Source organism: Amphiura filiformis, chromosome 11 (assembly GCF_039555335.1).
Source record: "Amphiura filiformis chromosome 11, Afil_fr2py, whole genome shotgun sequence".
Lineage (NCBI taxonomy): Eukaryota > Metazoa > Echinodermata > Ophiuroidea > Amphilepidida > Amphiuridae > Amphiura > Amphiura filiformis.
Genome location: NC_092638.1, coordinates 42,455,136 through 42,475,624, shown reverse-complemented (window position 1 = coordinate 42,475,624; position 20,489 = coordinate 42,455,136). Strand labels below are relative to the sequence as shown.

The following is a 20,489-nucleotide window of genomic DNA, read 5'->3' as shown; positions in this document are numbered from 1 at the left end:
TAGTGGTTAACTGTCAATGTGCTCCATATTTTGTTCTTGCAAAACATTTGATTAGGTTTTGTTCAAATTTGAAAACCTACCGATATTGAAAATGAAACTTGCATGTAAGATGATGCTTGGTACTTGTAAATATCTTTTTTCGTTAATGTTGACATAAATGTTGCATAAAGAATTATTGCATAAAGAATTCCAGCTGGCTTAAAAAATTTCTCACACCCATTAATGTTTTTGGAATATTTCCAAGAAATTGTTCTGTAAAGTCTTTCAAAACCTCAGCATTAATTTGCTTGGTATCAAAAATCACACATAAAGCTGTAAGCACTTGATCATTGTTATTCTTGGCTAAAATGTAATTTGAAAAGTTAAAATATAACATATTTGCACAACCTAAAGAATTAAAGTTGGAAAGCTTCCAATTGCAGAAATCAAAGTTTTCTCGGACAAACTTATTCATTCATCTTCACTGAAAGCATGAATAACATACACTGCAAAATTCCTGGTGAAAGAGTGACTAAATCGCACTGGAACTCTGAAGTCACTACCGCCGTCACTCCAGAATAACCTACCCTATGGTGGCCGACAGAGTCACTACAGGAGAGTGACTACATCGGAAACAAGGCAGTAGGGTACTGTGCAGCAGTGTCATCACGCAGTGACTACAACTGCTAGCCTCCGATGTGCTACCTGCTCGATTGCCGCATCGGCGACTCATGAGGTACACCACTGACTAGATTCCAACAGTGGTCCACATCTTGTAGTCACATCAAAGTGACTTCCGTAGCCAGTGCCCCATGCGTCGCCTGCTCGGTGCACAGTCGGCGAACTTCAAGGTGACTACGCTGCCGAAAGGTCGTTGACCGAACCCTGTTATGAGTTCGAACACTCTGGGAACGCGCGCGTATATCTACCAAATACACGCTGATGATGACAAATACGCGTATCATGCTTGTTTACTGCTTGTATACGCTCATGAATGGAATGAGTTGGTTTTATAATTAATTGATTGATGCATGCTGTACACAGTGGGTCTGTGGTTCTACTGCCGTGTTTGTTTTTTTATCGTGCTTTTGCATTCTTTATCATTTAGGCCTATATTTCAACTGTGAGACGTCTGATTCATTTTGTTTCATTTATTTATTGTTCTCTTTTATAATATTTTAATTCTTTTCGTGCTGTCTGTTTAATAATCTCATCAACTGTGTGTGTTTTATTTGCAGTTCTTGTTCTTGGTTTATTTGTTTTTTCTTTGAACAAGTTTATTTGTTTGTTTCATTTCAAACGCGTTTTTATTTTGTTTATTTGTTTGCTTGTTTTCCCACAAAACTTATATCATTGCTTTGTTTACTTCAGTGGTTAGATGACATGTTTTGCTATCAAATTAGACCTATTTTTTCATATTTTGCATGATAACGTTATATAGGCCTATTGAAACTTTTATTTATTTCAAACGAATTGTGTTTTAAAAGAGATATTAATTTTCAGCCGAAGTTCGCAAAGTATGCCTATTATAGGCCTAGCATTTTCAATTTATACATTTTGATTTGCCACAACTTTACTTATTTTGAAGCAAGAATTTTTCTGTTATATTTAAAATTGATTTATAGGCCTAGCGTGCATTTTGTTTTACTTCTTGTCACTTTCCTGAAAGGTCTACTGCAAATTTATACTTTTACTGCCGTAAGTTTATGCAAAACTTTGGCTTGTGCTATTTTCTTTTTCCGTTTTTCAAAATGGTGTTTTATAGGCCTATTAGTTTGATTCGTTTTTCATGTTGATTTTTTTACGTTATCAAATTATGCCTATAAATCGGTGTCACATCAATATAGGCCTATTGCAGTGTTTGTTTGAAATTGTGTCTTATTTTTTATCACGCAAATATTAATGCTTGTTATGACTTATTATTGTTATAATTATTTATTTATTTTACACATTTAATATTTTAATTCATGAATAGGCCTACATGCTTCTTATAAGTATTCCTACTTTTAACTTCTTTATTTGCAATTTTTCTCAAGTTGTTTTCTTTCAAGTGTTTCTTTGTTTCTTCCATTCTTAGTTTATTGGTTTCTTGCTGTTTATTTATTTCTTAATTTTTATTCATTTAGTTATTCAAATAACCACCAATTAACAAAAATGTATTTTATTCATTATATTAGTTTATTGAATTATACTTTGTTTACTGATCATGTTTATTTCTTTTACTAACACATTTCTTTTATTCATCTAATATTTCCCTTATTTTTAAAGTCCAGTTTGCAATTTCCCCTCCTAATCCCGTAAAAAAGCAAGAAATAAAGAATATTATTTGAATAAATCAAGAGAATATAAAAAATATGGCAATAAAAGCAAAACCGGCAACCCACAACGCCGGTACTGAGCACCCAGGCCCAGTCGCGTAGTCACACCAGTGTGACTCTCCTGCGTAGTCACCGCGCCGCGAAGTCACTCTGTAGAAACCTAGGAGGCTGGCTACCCGGCTATTTCGGACCGGCGATATGGAAATCCGAGGTGTAGTTTCCGATGGAGTGACATTCTGGTGACATCGGCGTCACACAGATGAGAATCTTGCAGTGTAACACTGTCGAATTATAAAATAGATAATGTGGACTAAATTTAAAGAGATACACAAATTTTAGGAAGCGGTGAGCGAGTATAAAAAAGTGCCTGTTGGTCAAACTTGGAATGAACTGCTTTGATGCGCGCATTATGTAATCGATAATTTCTTCGCAACCAGTCAACTGAAAATTTTCGTATGTGATGCACAATAGAATAGGCTATGCGCTACATTACTTACGTTCAATTTTATTTACTCAGTAATTTTTTCTGGGACACCGTGTACACTGATGTATCAGAAATACACATCATAGGGCCCTGTTTAGGCTGGTGTGTCATCATTTTGAGCTATATGCACATATTTGTCGTTTTATTTGTGGTTTCAAACAGCTGCGCATTGCATCCTATCAATTAACATGATTTTTGTGCGCTTTTAAATTTTTAAGGAGATCCCAAAGCTTGATATAATGGGTGTCATTTCAGTGCCATGTGCGTTATTTTCTCGGGAGGGGAAAGATGCCCAAAACTTTTGTTTTGATATATCATTGCCCAAAACTCAAGAACTGCAAGACCTATGCAAATGGAAATGCCATTATTGGCATCCTTGACTCAGTTCCTATCAGATAAATGTATTAAGAAATACTCTGCAGTTTTTTAGTTACACAACTAAAACTAGAAAAACATGGCTCCAGCCATCACAATCGTATCACTTAAGAAATATACTTGTTTTGTATTACCTTTTCAGAGTAAATAACCATGTTTCTTTTTCATATCGCAATATTGACTTTTTAGATATTGGTGACTCACCATTCCAGTTAATGCTCTCAAGAAGTAAACTTTGCAGAGACTTGAAAGATGTTTACGATGGGTAAGTGTGCTATTAATCCAAAGCAGTTAGACTCCGTTATAGCTTTGGGAAATCTGTTATATAAAATGGGATACATGTAGTTATGCATGTGAATCAAAATAGTGTACCTCTGGGATTTATCTGTGAAGGTGTATGTCTATCTGTGTGTGGCTGGGTGTCTATGATAAACAATGACAACATTTTGACCTGCCTTCTAAAATAAAAATGTAGGTTAAAAGCAGACTGAGATGGGGAAGGATCCAGCCATTGATCTCCAATGGGCTGAATGGCACTGAATGACATGGCAGAGGCCATATCAGAATGGAGGGGGTTACTCAGCATAGTGCAAATAGACACCCTGTCCTCTGCAGGTTTATGCAATGAGATGTCCACACTATAAATTTGCACTTTGCAAACACAGTTTTAAGGCAAAGCTAATGCATAACAAGTTTTTGATAGTTAAACTACATTGTCGATAAACCTATATCATGGTTAGAAATATTAGGGAGTCGCACATTTGTGTCTATTTGTTAGGGTAAAAAATGCAGCTTTATTCTTCATATCCTGTATGTTTGGTTTGCAGATTATGTGAGTATGGTGTTGCCCATGTACATATTAACAACTGGATTGAAGTCAGCTTTTGTCTTCCACATAAAGTACACAACCTTGACTTATTATCAATTGATGTAAGTTGTACTCAAGGATCCACCTTTTCTGTAAATCCTTAAAAAAGCCTTAGTGTATTTACCCCTGGTGATGTATCATCAATGCGCACATTTCTAATGCGCTCATTGATCATTGATGAATTGCCCAGTTAAGATGCATACATCGATGATAAGTCATCAGGGGTAAATAAAGGCTTATGGTATTTTCTGAAAAGTTAAATTGAAGTATGGGTATTAAGTATTTCATATATATAATTGAAGACAGAATTAAAAAGACTAGTTTGCGTCTGACGTCAGGGTAAAAGCTGTGCAGGGTTGTTGACCTGCGCAGTACATCATTGTTGGTCTGGTTAACAGAACATCTTAGGTAAAATAGTATTTTTAATTCAGTCTTCAATTATAGCTTAACAGGCATATCGATGAGGTGACATTGTAACCAAATGGATGGTCGGCACTTGAGGATTTGTGCTTTTAACACTTGCACCAAATACATTTTAATAACATAAATTTTATGGGTTTAGGGTCTAAACTTGAGGAAAAATACATTTAAAATGAAACTATGCTGCGACAAGCAAACACATGGAGTTACACAAGCTGTAGGTAATATGTGTATTTGTATTGGAACAATTTGTCTGTCAGAGCATTAAGTGTATATAGAGAAGCCAAAGAAGATCAATAGCAAATGAGGTCATGATACTCTTGATATCATTCCTTCAGATTCCCATTGTTTTCTGTCTCATATTTTTTCCCTTTTTAGTTAACTTTTTTCCTTATTGTTCACAGCCTGATACTATGGAGAAGAGTCTAGCTGCTATCCGTCCATACCATGCTATGTTGCTTCTGGCAGATGAGAAGGCATTACTTAATGACTTGCCAAAAGATTGCTCACCTTCATTACGCAGAATCATCAAATTATCCACACCTCTGAAAAGTCTTCAACAACTCAGTCAGGATGCTGATTTAGCCCTATCACAGGTGAGAGGTTGCTTGCCACAATTAGACGACTTGAAACTATTGTCTTCTGGCCACCACCATTTCGCGCTGTTTGGGCTACTTTTGAGCTTGAGCAGGAAAACATTAATTTTAGCCCATTTTCAGTAACATTTGCTACTAAAGCAACAAAATCATAAAATATTTTAAGATAAATTTGGGATCAAATTCACAAAATATAATACAATTTTAGACAAATATAGTCTCAAAATGGCCTCTTAAATTGGTTCATTACAGATATATTGTGGACAGATTTGTGTAAATTTGTGCAACATTGCAAGTGTCATGTGGCAATCCTGGAGCCATTTTCATTTGGGGCTCTTTGCCTCTTACTGATCAGATTCCTGGCACAAGACACAGACAGACACAGTACCTTTCTGTGTATTAATAGTGTTTCAGTAAACGCATGTAAGAGGATGGCAATATGTTTTGTGTGTCTTTCACTTCATTTGTAAGACTGGGTATAAAAACACTGAATGAATCTGTTTATTATCAGATGTAGTACAGACTACAGTAACTAATCAAGGTATTGGATGTTTGCAATAACATCTTGAAGTAGAGCAGAATGAAGCAGTCACAATGATACAACACCAAGGGACCTGTAGTTTTCACTATGATAATTCTGTGTGATTTCATTATTATCATTTTGCTTCAAATTTGAATATAATTTTGTATCCAGTGAGCATGGCAGTGTTTCTGTGTACTTGAGTAATTACCATAATAATAATAACAGCACTTAAAATATAGTGCTTTTCCAACCTGATCAAAGCACTTTACAAAGAAACAAAATATATACAAAAACATATAATATAGATCGTCAAACAATCAGACAGGTAGATTGGTGACAGATCATTCAGTGACTTGTAGATGTATAAGAGGATTTTGAACATGATGCGTTTTTCGATGGGTAGCCAGTGGAGGGAGTCAAGAAGCTCGGAAGACGAGTGGCGGCGAGGGACTTGGAATACAATGCGAGCAGCTCTGTTCTGTAAGCGCTGGAGACGAGCAATATCGGTAGACCTGCAACCAGATAGAAGAGCATTAGCGTAGTCTAATTTGGAGAGAACAAGTGCTCGCATTGCATTGCTACAAGTATCTTGATCGATATAACAACGAATTCTGGATATATTCCAGAGGAAGAAGATTTACACAAGGAGGTTATGTGAGATGACATGTTCATTGCTGAATCAAAGGTTACGCCCAGATTTTTGATTGTAGCTGAAGGTGTTATTACAGTACTACCAATGCTAATTGTAGTGTTGAGAAGGCGATGCATGTTATTTGGGGATGCAGCTATGAAAAAAATCAGTTTTGGAATCATTGAGTTTGAGTTTGTTTTGTGTCATCCAGCAACGTATTTCTTCCACACTAGATGACAGCTTGAACAGAGCCTAGCACTAGCTGCTTCACCTGGAATACTGGGATTGAATATGAAATACAATAATTCAATATCATCTGCGTAGAGGAGGGCAAAATGGAGGAGGGCAAAATATTGTTCATAGATCAGGGCTTCGCAAACAGTTAGTCGGTGCCCTAATGTGGATCACTAGCACTTCTTTCTGGCTTGAAAAACCTGGACAAAATTTGTGATTTGCACCTTCCATTTGGTCTGATTTAAGCCATTATTATGTTTTGATGGATCCAAGTTGTGATAATATTGGATCCAAAACATAATAATGATAAAATTGGATGCTTTACGCCCCAATATTTATTGGTCTCGCTATGAGTTTTAAAATATTGGACTTGACTACGTCTCGTCCAATATTTTAAAACTCATAGCTCGACCAATAAATATGGGCTCAACCGCCTCATTTTGCCCGATTTAGCATTACAACTTACAAGTGAATTTTTGCATGCATTGTCCCCCAAAGTAATTGACACTGTAACAACATTTATATTATTAGATTATTCTGTGGGTCGCACCTCTGGGTCGTGCCATAATTTCTCATGAAATTTGGGTCACAGGAAAATAGTTTGGGAAATCCTGCCTTAGATGCTAGATTGCTAGTGCAATTAACAAATGAAAATCTTAACATTAGAAAACATGTGCTTGCATAACATCACATAGATTTGGTCGGTTTGAAAAATCCCCAAATCTGTCAAAAGAAGAAATAAAACTATCCACAATTGGCCCTTTTCAAAAACATTTTCCTTTGATTCCAGAGCAATTACATTTGTCCAAAATGATGTTTTCAGAAACTGTTGCATGTTTCAACATCCAACTACTTTCCAAAAGCAATTTATCAATTCATAAAAGTGCAATTTTTTTTCTGAAACTTTTTGGAAAGTGTGATTATTTTTGGGAAAAAATGATTTTAGAAAGGTTTTTTGTAGCCAAATGTTCCCCCTTTTCAAAGGTTTTTGAATTTTTAAACCGTCAAAATATGTGTGAATTTGTTTGTGCGAACCCTATATTTATGAGGTACGTGTATAGTAAAAAGAATTGTGACCATATTGAATTAGTGATGAAGTGTATTTCAAGTTTATTTTTATTATTCTTTGCAGGTATTTCAACTAGTAGGTCATATGGTATATTGGGGCAAAGCAACTATCATATACCCTATATGTGGCAGTAATGTGTATGTGCTATCACCACACACACCAACAGACAGGTAACGATTAACTTTCACTTAATAACCATCTTGTATTTCCTAAGATAACTTGATCATAATCCAAGTAGATAATATTAATTTAATTTTGGGGAATTTAGCTAAATGAAAGGTTAAATCACATGCTGGATATAAATTTGCAACTTAAATGATATGAGCTTCTGGTAACCTCCAGACATCATCAGGAATTTCGATTGGTCATGTGACATACATGTATGAAGAATTTGTGTGTGCGTTAGTTACATGAATGGAATTTTATGTTCTCTCTGTTTTTTCCACAGATTTTCCCCATTGCATCATGAATTCCATGAAAAGTTTAATGAAGAATTGACCAAAGTCTTAGCAGATTTTTCTCTCCCAACACCACTTTCAGAGCACACAGAATTATCAATGGTAAGGACAACAAAGTAATGGTGTATTCTATGCACATAATATTATTCTTTGTATTGAATCATTGCAATGTGTATGACACATATTGAGTTAACTGTTTTGTGGGTTGGGTTTTGTGTTGCTGACCTGCCAGTTCTTTGAAATGACCAAAATATGCATCTCTTGCCAAAGTCAACCAAGCCTTTATCCCATATTCATACACTCATAGATAGCGAGAACCAATCAGAGCAAACGTTAAAAAAATCCAAACCATGCATTGATTGTGTATAATGTGCACTCCGCGTACTACGCGCAGTGCTTTCGCACACGTTTGCGTAGCCTAGGCTTGATTCATTTTTCGTTGATGCATTTATATTTGGTTCTATTTTTCAACATTTTTAGTGATTTTGTTATAAAAACAGCAAAAATCATGTGGTTTTTTTCTTCTCGTGCATGAAATAGGTTAATGAATGCGTATTACTTGTTGCGCGAGAAATTAGACAAAATAATGCACTTGCGCTGATGTACATGCGTCTAATGCATTCCCCCTTCGGGGCTCGTGCATTAGACGTATCAACATCAGCACGCGTACATTATTTTTGTCTAATTATTCTCCCAACAAGTAATACGTGTTCATTAACCTATAATTCACACAAGTTCATTCTATACAAAATGTATTTTATTCTCGTATGTGAGATTCAATTATCTTCCTTCTGTCAAACACAAGATAAACACTATATTTTGTTGCCATTTGGCATTTGGTGATTATGGTAACATGGCAAATAAGATAAATGCATTCACCTTTACTGTGTAAGCAATGCCCAGATCTATGCTATGACTGACACTGACACATCTAAGATGGCATCAACTTCAATTTCTCTGACACATCCCACTTAGAAAACTGTGTACAGAATTTCACAACACCAAATAAGGCAGATCACATCCAAATAACGCAGTGCTGCTCATATAAATTAAGTGACATCATCGATGTTTGGAGGAAAACCCAAGCGTTGGGCAAATCAATGGATCTCCTGATTGGCAAACATAGAGTTGCCATTGCAACCAGATGGTGATACCCTTCCGGTGTGGTCTTTCCTTGCACATGTGAGCCCAGCATTTGTTGTACAAAATACTTTTTACCCCGGCCAATTCTGATACTGAAGTTACATCAATTTTTCGAGTCAGTGTTGACGCTCGTAACTCGGGATTCAGTAAATTAAACTGTCAATTATTGAATGCTTTGTATCATTCAAATAAGTTTTTTCAGCAATTGGGCAAGTTTTTAGTAAAAGTTGAAAGTCAATTTTATTTTTGGTGCCGGATTCAACCGACAGCACTGCATCTATGTGTTACAGCATGATCAATATGCATGGGCCAAATTATTGTTGTGATACGATAATTCAATGGTAAAACGTACTGTGTGAGCCATTCTGCGCATGTCCAGACTGCCAATCTAAATTCTGTAGAGTGTCAATGGAGCAGTTTTGTCAATGCATCCTGAGGATGCCAGTGGAGGAGCCCTGTAAAAGACATGCTCTTTATGTTCCATCACATGGCAAAAGGAGACCAGGGCAACAAAGGACAGTGTGGTTTTTCTTGATTTCTTCGGGCATGCCTGTCACCAGAACACAATTTCTGTGAGTGTATTGTTGCAGGTCTTCCACAGTTTTTGATCTTGAGTGCAGCTGATTTGTTAGGTCTTCCTTAACATTGCATCTTTCATATGTTAGGTGCTCAAGTTTTCTTGTTTACAAAGGAGGTCGTGGTTTTCCCCTCTCAATCTGTCCAAATCCACCTTTAGGTGATTCATCTCAGTCCGGAGTGCATTCACATCACTTACGAGGCTCCTTATTTTCTCCTGCACTATATACCTCCTGTATTAAGGTCAGTTTAAACTTCTCATTGAGCATAATTTCGTTGACAAAGGCATTCGATGTTATGCTGGTGCCAGATTATGTGGCACTCGCTTCCAAGCCCTCCATCATGGTGAGATTTTAATGTATAAATCAAGATAAAATCAGAACTGTACTTGAATAGTAACTATAAATCTGTTTCCGCAAATCTATCGGGCGGTGGTAGCAGTTGAATGTCCCAGTGAGGTGCCGGGCAATTGGCCTTAACGAATCGCCTTTAACTGTTCAATCAATATAGCATACTTTTTGTTGTGTAATGGAGCAGTAAATAAATATGTCCATACTGGTCATTATCTAATTACTGAACAAGCTATCTGACTTACATTCAGAAGCTGTTGGGGATACCAACAGCGATGTTATTGCCTCACTATAGTCTGTCCCGTCTCAAGGATTTTGCAGTGGCAGATTCGAATTGGCGTACATACACACACATAAAAGGGGGATTTGTTGGTGACACAACCACGTAAACACACTTGATTCAAATCTGCCACTGCGAAATCCAACATGGGCATGGCATTACTCTCAACTTGAGATGAGACACAGTGTAGATATTAGTCATGGTGCTTGGAATGAATGAAATGAATGATGAACTAACAGTTTGATACATTTTGATTTTCAGTCTGAGGCAGACAAATTTAAAATGGTGGTTTGGCTGTTACAGAAGAGGTTATTGGTTCAAGTAAGTCAATTGAAACTTGTCTTCATTATAAATGATTCCCACCAGATTGTGGTTCTCTGCTTGATGTACTGCAGCATTTCACACATCAAATATGATAGAAAATAAATAAACGTAGTGCAAATATGTCCACTTATTAGTGTCTAGCCTGGTCTGGTACACTGTAATAATTGAACATAAAAAGTATTTGTATTCAAATGTTTTTGTGTGTGTGGAGGGTTTAACTTGTAGAAGTTGAAACAAATGTCATATAAAATTGACATAATATCTTCATTTTATCTTTGTTTCAGCTCCATATGTATGTTTTCCTCATCACAACCAACATTAGCCCAAGCCAGGCTGCATCACCAGGAGAAACCAAGGAGTCAAAGAAGGCACCTTTGACCTTGACTGTTGTAGATAGCCCAACAGATGGCGCTGTTAACTCACATGGATCATCAGGAAGCATTCTGGATAATACATCCTGTAAGAAGTTTCAAATTTTGACATCTCTTGTAATTTTGACCTGCAAAAGTTTAATAACTTAACTATTCCAGTGGCCTCAAAGGGCTAAAAAAGCAACATCAAAAAGAACCATAAGATTGACCAAATACAGTAAACAAAGGCAACAATATTATGGAAAAAGGTATGTCTTGAGCATAATTTTGAATAATTCCAGCCAGAGTAGCAGCATTTCTAATATGAATAGGGAAGGTGTTCCACAAATGTGGAGCCGCCACTGAAAAAACTCTATCCGCAGTATACCCTTCTTTGAAAGAGGCACCAAGAAGGAAATGCTATACGCTGAGCGTGTCTTAATATTATTGCCTTGTGGGACAATCTTTTCACAGTGTGTCATTTATTTATGGAGTAGGGAGCCAATTCAGAGACTTAAACTCATGAAGCATTGTCTTATACACAATCCTCACACTGTCAGGGGGCCAAACGAAGTTGACTCAAGAGGGTTTTGGTTTGAGATATCAAAGGTGCACACTAATTTTGAAATTTCTGCAAATCGCCGAAACTTAGCTTTGCTTACCTGTTTACAGTTGACTCAGATGATCATAGCATGAGTACCAGTCTAGATTCCTATTCCACCATGTCTATGGATGATGGCCCTGCAAGAGGACACAGTAGACAGAAGATCCTAGAATCATTAGGTAATCATCTCTCATCATCAGAGAAAGCCAGTGTGATGGTAGTACCTGCCGCTGCCAATCTGGCAGACCTCAAACTTTTTGCGAGGTAAGAGTATAAAACGGCCCTTGCATCAAGGCACCAAGGCAATTGCTGTGGATGCCATATGCTGTTTTCATGTCATTGAAATGCATGGAATTGCAAAGGTACCCTTTTAAATTGCCTTTAGATTAGCTGGCTTCTGAAATTCTAAATTTGATATAAAAATTGAAAAGTAAGATGATCCAATGTGATCATATTCTGTTTCCACCTTGACCCAAACTTTTAGTTGATTGCTGGTCACATTTCTCTGCAAAATATACTAAAATCTGACCTTGCACATTCTGACAGCTCCCCACAGCCATTTACATGGCAGATACATACTTTGTTATGTTGTATGCAAACCAATGCTCTTTCTGCTATATGAATGAATAGGTTAAAAGGGCTGTTGAGCATGACCTAAATATCACATGCAATGACCTTGTGTGGTTATCATGTCAAATGCAATTTAGTTGCACTATGAATGCCTGGGAATTTCATGAGAGAAAGTAAAATAAACAGACTGCACCATTTTAAGTGGCAAAGTGATGCATTAGTGTGTTAATGCTCTGCCATGGAATTCATTAAACCAACTTTGATATTACCTATTCTGTTTCCTCAACAGATTGTGTCCGTATTTCCGTGGCAAGAACCATCTAGAGGAAATCATGTACTTTGAGAATGTGAATCGCTCACAGATACGGACGTTATTGGATAAATTCAAACAGGTGCTTGTAGCATGTCAACACCAAGATGCTGCTACTATTAGGTATAAGGAATTCTTATGAGCAACAATGAGGATGTGCTGATGAAATGTGATTGGGTCACAGAAATGCACATTGTTGGATAAATTCAAACAGGACTGTGCTATGCCAACAGGAGTTCTTATGAGAATAAGACCAATGATGAAGAAGTTCTGGTGGAATGATGTGATCATGCCAATCTTGGTTGGATTTGGTGATGGACTCTATTGGGTGTAAAGAATTTGGTAAGAGTATCTGCCACCGGGATCTGCCACCATCAGATAGAATTCAATTCAATGAATTCCATCTTGAAATAGACCAATGCCAGATGTTACAATCACCAGATGAGAATGAAGTCCATCTGGATCATATAAATGGGCCAAGATATAATTGTCTATTATATCTGCTGTCACTAGGATCACACACAGGTCCATCTTCCAAATGCCACTGTTTGTTAAGGGTGTATGCAGGATCATGTTTGATGTGACATTTTAAAGTAACAAAGACAAGTATATAAATGTAAACATTTTTGGAAAGGAAATAGTGAATAGAATTAATTCAACTGTATCTTTGAAAGTTGAAACAAATACTCATTTGTGAAAAAAGCCCCAAAATCAAATAATACAAAATACATATTATTAATCTAGAGAGAAAAGTCGAGGTGTTTAAAATTATGTCCTCAAATTTGTTTTATGGCCAAAATATACCCCCAAAAAATGTAATTTTTGATCCATTTTGGTTCATATTTTGACAAATAAACAAAATTAAAAAATGTTGAGAAATAGTAACTATGTAACAATGATGTAATTTAAACAAAACATTTAGAAGTGTGAGCATACCTATTTTGGTGGATAGAAAATTTTTGCGTGAAAAATCATGTTTTTTAACTTTGTCTTTTTCCAGATTTCAAAGATGCATTTGACTTCCTTTCATCATTTCCTTTCCAAAAATGTATACTTTGATAAACTTGTCTTTGTTGCATTAAAGGTTATAGTGAAAATATGGTTTTCAAATGTCATGGGAAATGCGATCCTGTATATACCCTTTGGGAAATGCGATCCTGTATATACCTTATAATATACACATACATTAATTCCTTCAATGCCACTATGCAATTTGGTACTACTCTGGTTCCTACTGACCAAACACGCTGGTACAGGGAATTTCATTTGGCAGTCAATTGAATAATGTACATTTAGCTATACCCACAGTGGTAATTAACATGGCTATATTCACAGTGGTAAGACTAAAAAATAATTTGTCTCAAAGCCCATGGCAGTTTCAAAAACGAATGCGGAGTGAGGTTTTTTTTAAGTCTTTTTTTAAAGATTTCATCTAAACTAAATTTTGAATTAAGATTCCATTTTCGAGTGCTCAAAAGTACACAGCATAAAATTGTGGTTGATTTACTCAATTGAAGTACAAATATCAATTGTTTTATACCAAAACAATGTGAGTATCGAATCATGTAACTTTTCTTCCAAATTTGTCACAGAATTTTTTGAATTTACTAAAAAAACTAAAAAAGAAAAGAAAGGAAAATAAAAAATTTGCTGTTTCAGCTGGCATGGACGCACTAAGAAAAATGAATGCGCGCGTGGGCTTTGAGACATAACAATTTTTTGTTAGCCTAAGCAATTGCAATAGATCTGGTGGAAGCCATTGGTGTAGTGTATCGGTAATATCTTCTTACTGATTTTGATCCGACCATGTCGATAACCTTGGCCAATGGCTCCTGACCAACAAAATGTGCAGGGATCCAGAATGTTTTGTATGAAAACTCACAATCTTGATCACTGTGATGAAGTTATGCCTTTCTATATAAAATATGCTGGCGCTATGACCTTAAACAAGCCAATCTATAAGAACATAGTTTGTTGAACTTTGATATTTTGTAAACCATTAAAGTTTGTGGTACAAAAACTAGTACCCTACAACTTAAGGTTAACTTGTAAGCTATGAAGGTTATTGAAATATGTCACTGGAAATGAGGTAATATTTTGCTTCTAGTGAAGTCAAAGCCTAAAAGCTGTCTTATGCCCAGGTTGCTGACTTTGAATCATGATGTATCAGATGAAGTAGACATGGAGCACACAATTGACTGTTCTGTATAACTTTGACAGGCTCTGAGGACTGCAGAAGCTAACTAAAGGGGCCATAGAAGGTGTCTTCCCTTTGTGTGTGTGGAAATGGGTAGCTATTAAGTTGTGGAAATGGGTAGCTGTAAGTTCATTTCAGTTCTTTTATTCCACCAAGGTAAAAGTGGCAAAATATACAAATTCATGTGGTTCAGACTCTAACGCACAGAGCTAAACCAGAAAATGTATGGGCAATGAGTATAATTTTTAAAGCAAGAAATGAGCCGATTACTACCCAAAATAGCTGCCCAGAGTTGTTTTCACAAAATAGATTTGCTTTCATTACGAGACATACAGAGATTTACTGTGCACAGTAGTATTGCTCCACACATTCACCAATGAGAATAAATTAAGAGCTCAGCTAATTTGTATCAGTGTCCATTACTCTATCAATCAGCAGCCTGTGGTATATCACAGCTTATCGTATCAAATTCAACTGCTTTGCTCATGGATATTGTTTTACGCCAGCAGAAACAAAATATTAAAGCAATTTCTATGACCTGTTGTTTTATTTATTGCAGTGGTGAAAAACTTTATTGTATCCATAAACATGAAAACAAACTTACCAAAAAAAAAAAAAAAAAAAAAAGAGGCAAGTGTGGGTCTGTGGTGATAAATCTCTTTATGTCCCTTTCAGGTAGTGGGTCGATCCTTCATGTAATTATTTCGTGTAATCTAATCCTAGGAATAACCAGGTAGGGACATGAAAACTTGGGTGTTGCACATGAGATGCACTGGTTTCAAAGTATGTGTCAATAAGTTATCGTTGTATGCATACAGGTAGAAATGTACAACTTAATAATGATGTGACAATTAACAGAAAGTAGATATATGCATCACTGATTCCAGCTAAAAAACACCTTATTTAATGTTGCAATTTATTATTAAAGGTGATCTACAAAATGTACAAAAGGTGATCTACAAAATGTATGCAAGGAGCTGGACTAATTGAAGCTACTGTAACCATCAGCTTCAAATGTGACTTGTTAAATTACATTCTGTTGGTCAGGTTATGTTGGCTGTGACATTAACATCATTTAGAGAATAAATGATAGGAATTTTCGTTTTGACTATCCTCTACCGTGTGATAGACGACAGGCAGGTCAATATTTTGAGCCGGCGCAGCCGTCCACTACGATAAAAAATATTGGACCTGCCTGTCGTCTATCATACGATAGAGAATAATAAAAACAAAAATTCCTACATGTATCGTTATTCTCATTCTTAATCAGTTAAATATTAATTTAATAACTGTAAACTATTTTCTTACGCAAAAACTAAGTTACCGTCATAAAAACACCCCTTATTATAAAATGAACGAAACTTGTTTACAACCTCACATATTCTGTTGCGCGTACTGATAGCGCGTGCACGGATTCCGCACTAGTCTACACATACAACGCGATTCATTCGCACACCTCTACAAGCGTGCTACGCGTTATCAACATTCATGATGACGTGGGGTCGTCTACGGCCTGATAGACGACACCGAAATCATGCGATTGTCCAAGCAGATTATGTGTCTACAAACTAGACCACTCCCATTGACTAAGAATGTTACATAGCTATCCACAAATACATGTACCAGGCAGGTAGAACAGGTGCTGCTGATGCTGTTCTTATTTGCAGTAAACAGGCTTACAATTACAGACACAGGGGCTATTCAGTTGAAATACACACATCCCCTATGGAAGATAAAATCTTTCACACAGGAGTGTGGATTTCAAGTGGGGTTACCTGAATGGGTAACTCCCCCATTTAAAATCTGCACCCCATGTGTGGTAGATGGGACTGTGCCCTCTCAGAAATGCAGTAATTAAAAGTGCTGTAGCTTAATTATTCATGCCAGATATAAAAATGTATACATTTTGGAAAGGTAATTAGTCAAGGAATCTAAATATAAACAGCTTTGGTACCAAACCACCAATTTTGGAAAAAATCACAAAAATACATTTTTGGCCTCAAATTTTGCTAAGCAAACTATAGAAAAAGGAAATTCCAATTTGTTTAGATTATTGACCAAATAAGCCTGAGAATATGACTTTTTACCATTTGTAGCTAAAAAAAGAAATTTTTAGTCCACAATTGGCCTTATTTGGTCAATAATTAATTTCAAAAAACAAAACAAACAAACAAAAAACATTCTTGGAATGTATTGTTTATAATAGATTACAGAAAACACATAAAAGCCAAATTTGGAATTTTCTTTTCCAAAAAAAAAAAAAAATTGCGTTTACAAAAATTGGGGCAATTTTTTCTCTCCAAAATTGGGTCTTTTTGTACCAAATGTATGTTTATATTTATATTCCTTGACCAATTTCCATTCCAAACATGCTTTTATATAGCTTGCATGAATTATTAAAAGTTAAAGCACTTTTAATTAATGCATTTCTGGGAGTGCAGTCCCCTTCAGAGTGGACAATATTTCTTATCAAGGACAAAAAGCAACCTAATAATCCCTTATGTTTGAATTTGCAATGTTTGTGTTGCGGCTAAGATAAGGCAGGTCCTACCTTTGCTGTAAATTACATGCTGATTTTAAGTCAGCTGTGATTGAAGTAATATACCGTATTGTTTATAATGAACGCTCTCCCTCTAATAAATGCCCCCCCCCTCCAATTTTTCTGTGAAGAATTGACAAAAATGCAAACATTTCCATGCTATAGTAAGTGTGAGTAAGCTAAAACTGGCATCCGTCCGTCTTGTCAGAGATGATCGCTAAATTGCATGGACAAAACCTATTATGACTCACACTTCCATTCCATTCCATTGCCTAAATTATGGTAGAATTTCACCCGATTCTTGCATGATGATGCACTTACGAGTTTAATTTTGATATATTTACCACGTAAATGATATTTTCCATGGGCGTCGCCATAATACTATATTGGTATAGCCTCCTTTTCACAGGAGCACCATCCGGAAATTTAACCCGATTTTAAAGTTTTTTTCACTGACAATTCATCTTCAATAAACGCCCCCCTTTTGGAAAAATGAAACGCCCCCGGACGTTTATTACAAACAATACGGTAATCATTTTCATAATAGTCTGCTCAAAAACTTCCCTTGTATGTGCAATAAACACAATTTCTAGTATTGTGTATTGCAACTTTATATATTTGAAATTTATTTGTCAATGTAGGAAGATATGAAATCAATTATACAAAATAAACTTCACTTGTAAATTTTATTTTTTGTGTAGTAATCTTTATTTATTTGGATTGACAAGGATTTCAACATTCAGTGAATGTAATTGACTAATTTGATGGTTTCTTATAATACAAGACCAGCTCAACTTGTCTGTGACATTCAGGGACCATTATGCATTTAATCCAAGACAGTCCCTGAATGATAATCATTTGCTTATAAAGTAACAAACTATTTAGTATTTTTTAACTCTTGGTGACTCTTGGAACAAAGATAATTTTCTGTAAATATTTCACTCATTAACCTCAACTGTTTCATGGTGGTTTGGGTTGATGTGCACATCTATAGTATTGCACATCCAGATTGAAATAATTACATGTATCCATTGGGCTATTCCAGGTGAAATCCATACACTCCCTATTGAAGACATGACTTTGATCTTCCACACAGGGAGTGTGAATTTCAAATGGGGTTACCAGAATGGGTGACTCCATTTGAACTCCCTGTGTAAGAGATTAAGGTCATGTCTTGATAGGGGGTGTGTGGATTCGACATGGAACAGCCGATATGGACATTCTAACAGACAATATATTTGATGAAACCACTATGTAATGAATATGGGTTTGTCACTTTAACCTTTAAGTTACACATTATAACAAAGGTCAATACCCACACACCCACTCAGTAATGTAATAATATGAGACTAATCATCATGAAGCACTACGTACCCTTCTGACTTATTAATTAATATGAGTAATTAGCTCATCCTATAAGGAAATGGCACCAATTAAAGGGGTTTATAGGATGCAAATAGACCATGCAATTTGAATGTTATTAAGATATGTGCTAATTGTCGCCTGGAAGAAATTTTGCATTTTCTTGTTGGTCATATCGTTGATTGAGTAATTTTATATTTTCTTTATTTTGTTTGAAAAAAAAATCAAGTAAACTTGGGCTTGATTTTTATGTTATCAAAACTCATCCACCATAAAATATTTTTTTCACATAATTGCATGCAGCATTGCAAAATTTGCTATTTTCCACACTTTTCTTAAAACTTGCAAATTATTTTGAAGAAACTTCTTGACTTGGTGTGTATGTACTGTAAGATGAGTATAAGCACCCTAACTTGAGATCAATTGTGTTCCTAGACTTTCATTGCATACAAATGACTCAGTCACTTCTTAATTAACCCTCTACTGTTCAGGTAACATTTTACAGTGTACTTGTTAACTGCTGAATCTGCTGCTGTAATAATATATACATGTACCTTAGGTATATTATAGCCTATATCATAGGTACATCTTACACTCAGAGTGGAAGAGAGTAAACAATAGCATGATTTCCCTTCTCCATTTGATGAGGTTTTCTACTTCACCTGAGATTACTTTTAGACTACATCCTACTATGATGGTGGCTTCACTGTGCTTGATTTGTAGCCAAACCGAAGATAGGAGGACACTGCCAATCTGACCTGATGGAGTTAGGCTGAGAAAATATTCTATCTATCTGCACTTCCCGGCTGCACTTGTATGTCAAATTGAAATGGAATCTTACAGTAGCGTATACAGCCCTTTTTAAATGGGCGCGCGCCCCAGGGTATCAAAATAAAGAGAAGAGAAATTTGAGAAAAAGAGAAGAGAAAGGCCTGTATGCATGCAATTTTGACGAAATTAATCGCATATTTGACCATTTCAGCTTTAAAAAAAAGCAATTTTAAATGCGCTTCACACGAATTTTTTCCAATTTAAACCATATTTGGCCATAATATGTTATATTTACATGTTTCATGATCCTTTCATAGCTCACCAAGTTTGCGCCCCCGGTGAGGAAGTTCTCTATACGCACCTGGCTTAGGTCAAAATTTAAGAAATATGCTGTCCAAACCGACAATAGTATTTTAAAATACACCATGACTATGAGAATTGTCAACTTTGTGAACAGGGTGTCATATGTAAAAGGTCAAATCATATGAAAGGTAACCAGAAATGCACACAAGCGTGTCATGGAAAAGGTTAAAATAACCCAGAACTTGAAATCCGAAGTGTGTCATCACTACAATGAATAATTTATAGTGTAGGTCTGTTAACACAGTGCTGACTCGTGTCTAATCACGAGCTTGATTGCAATACCGATATAACTATGAACAACTGGTTGCTGTAAGTTGCAGGATATAATTAGCATACGGACTTACTTGTAGGAACACCAATTTAAATTGGTGTACAATCTATTCTTAACTGTGTGTCAAATTTGGCAGTTTTGTAGAGGCAGAGAGTTGCGTCAGGAGTCTTTCGTTTTTTTTGCATTTGGAAATATGGAATATTGGAATATAATCTTGAATACTATACGCGCAAGGATATTCATACATGTATGATCTAAATCTTCAGGTATGTATACATGCATGTATGATCTTTCTGCCTTTCAAGATGACTGATTTTTTTTGTTGCAAAAAAGTATTACTGAAAATACGCATATGTAACAACCACAAAACAAAAACAAGAGGACCAAATTTTTTGCCAGGATTATTCTATGCTAAGCTGGTTAACAAAATTACCCATAATTATTACAACCAACAAAAGTATTAATATTTTGTATTCAATATTATCATTATGATCATTGATCAATAAATCAAAACAGATGCAATG

The 20,489-nt window shown here is 35.8% G+C and overlaps 1 protein-coding gene across 2 annotated transcripts in view; it reads left to right on the top strand.

The window, feature by feature from the left end:
- LOC140164864 (GATOR1 complex protein NPRL3-like) overlaps window positions 1-14,501 on the top strand; it is a 37,501-nt gene extending 23,000 nt beyond the window's left edge. For both annotated transcript variants that reach the window (XM_072188245.1, XM_072188244.1), the window contains 9 exons: window positions 3,346-3,421; window positions 3,984-4,086; window positions 4,849-5,040; window positions 7,561-7,667; window positions 7,946-8,057; window positions 10,566-10,625; window positions 10,913-11,087; window positions 11,651-11,846; window positions 12,442-14,501. In XM_072188245.1, coding sequence (XP_072044346.1) covers window positions 3,346-3,421; window positions 3,984-4,086; window positions 4,849-5,040; window positions 7,561-7,667; window positions 7,946-8,057; window positions 10,566-10,625; window positions 10,913-11,087; window positions 11,651-11,846; window positions 12,442-12,604 — 1,184 coding nt within the window. In that variant the 3' untranslated portion in view covers window positions 12,605-14,501. The remainder of the gene's footprint in view (window positions 1-3,345; window positions 3,422-3,983; window positions 4,087-4,848; window positions 5,041-7,560; window positions 7,668-7,945; window positions 8,058-10,565; window positions 10,626-10,912; window positions 11,088-11,650; window positions 11,847-12,441) is intronic.
- Window positions 14,502-20,489: the final 5,988 nt, after the last annotated feature.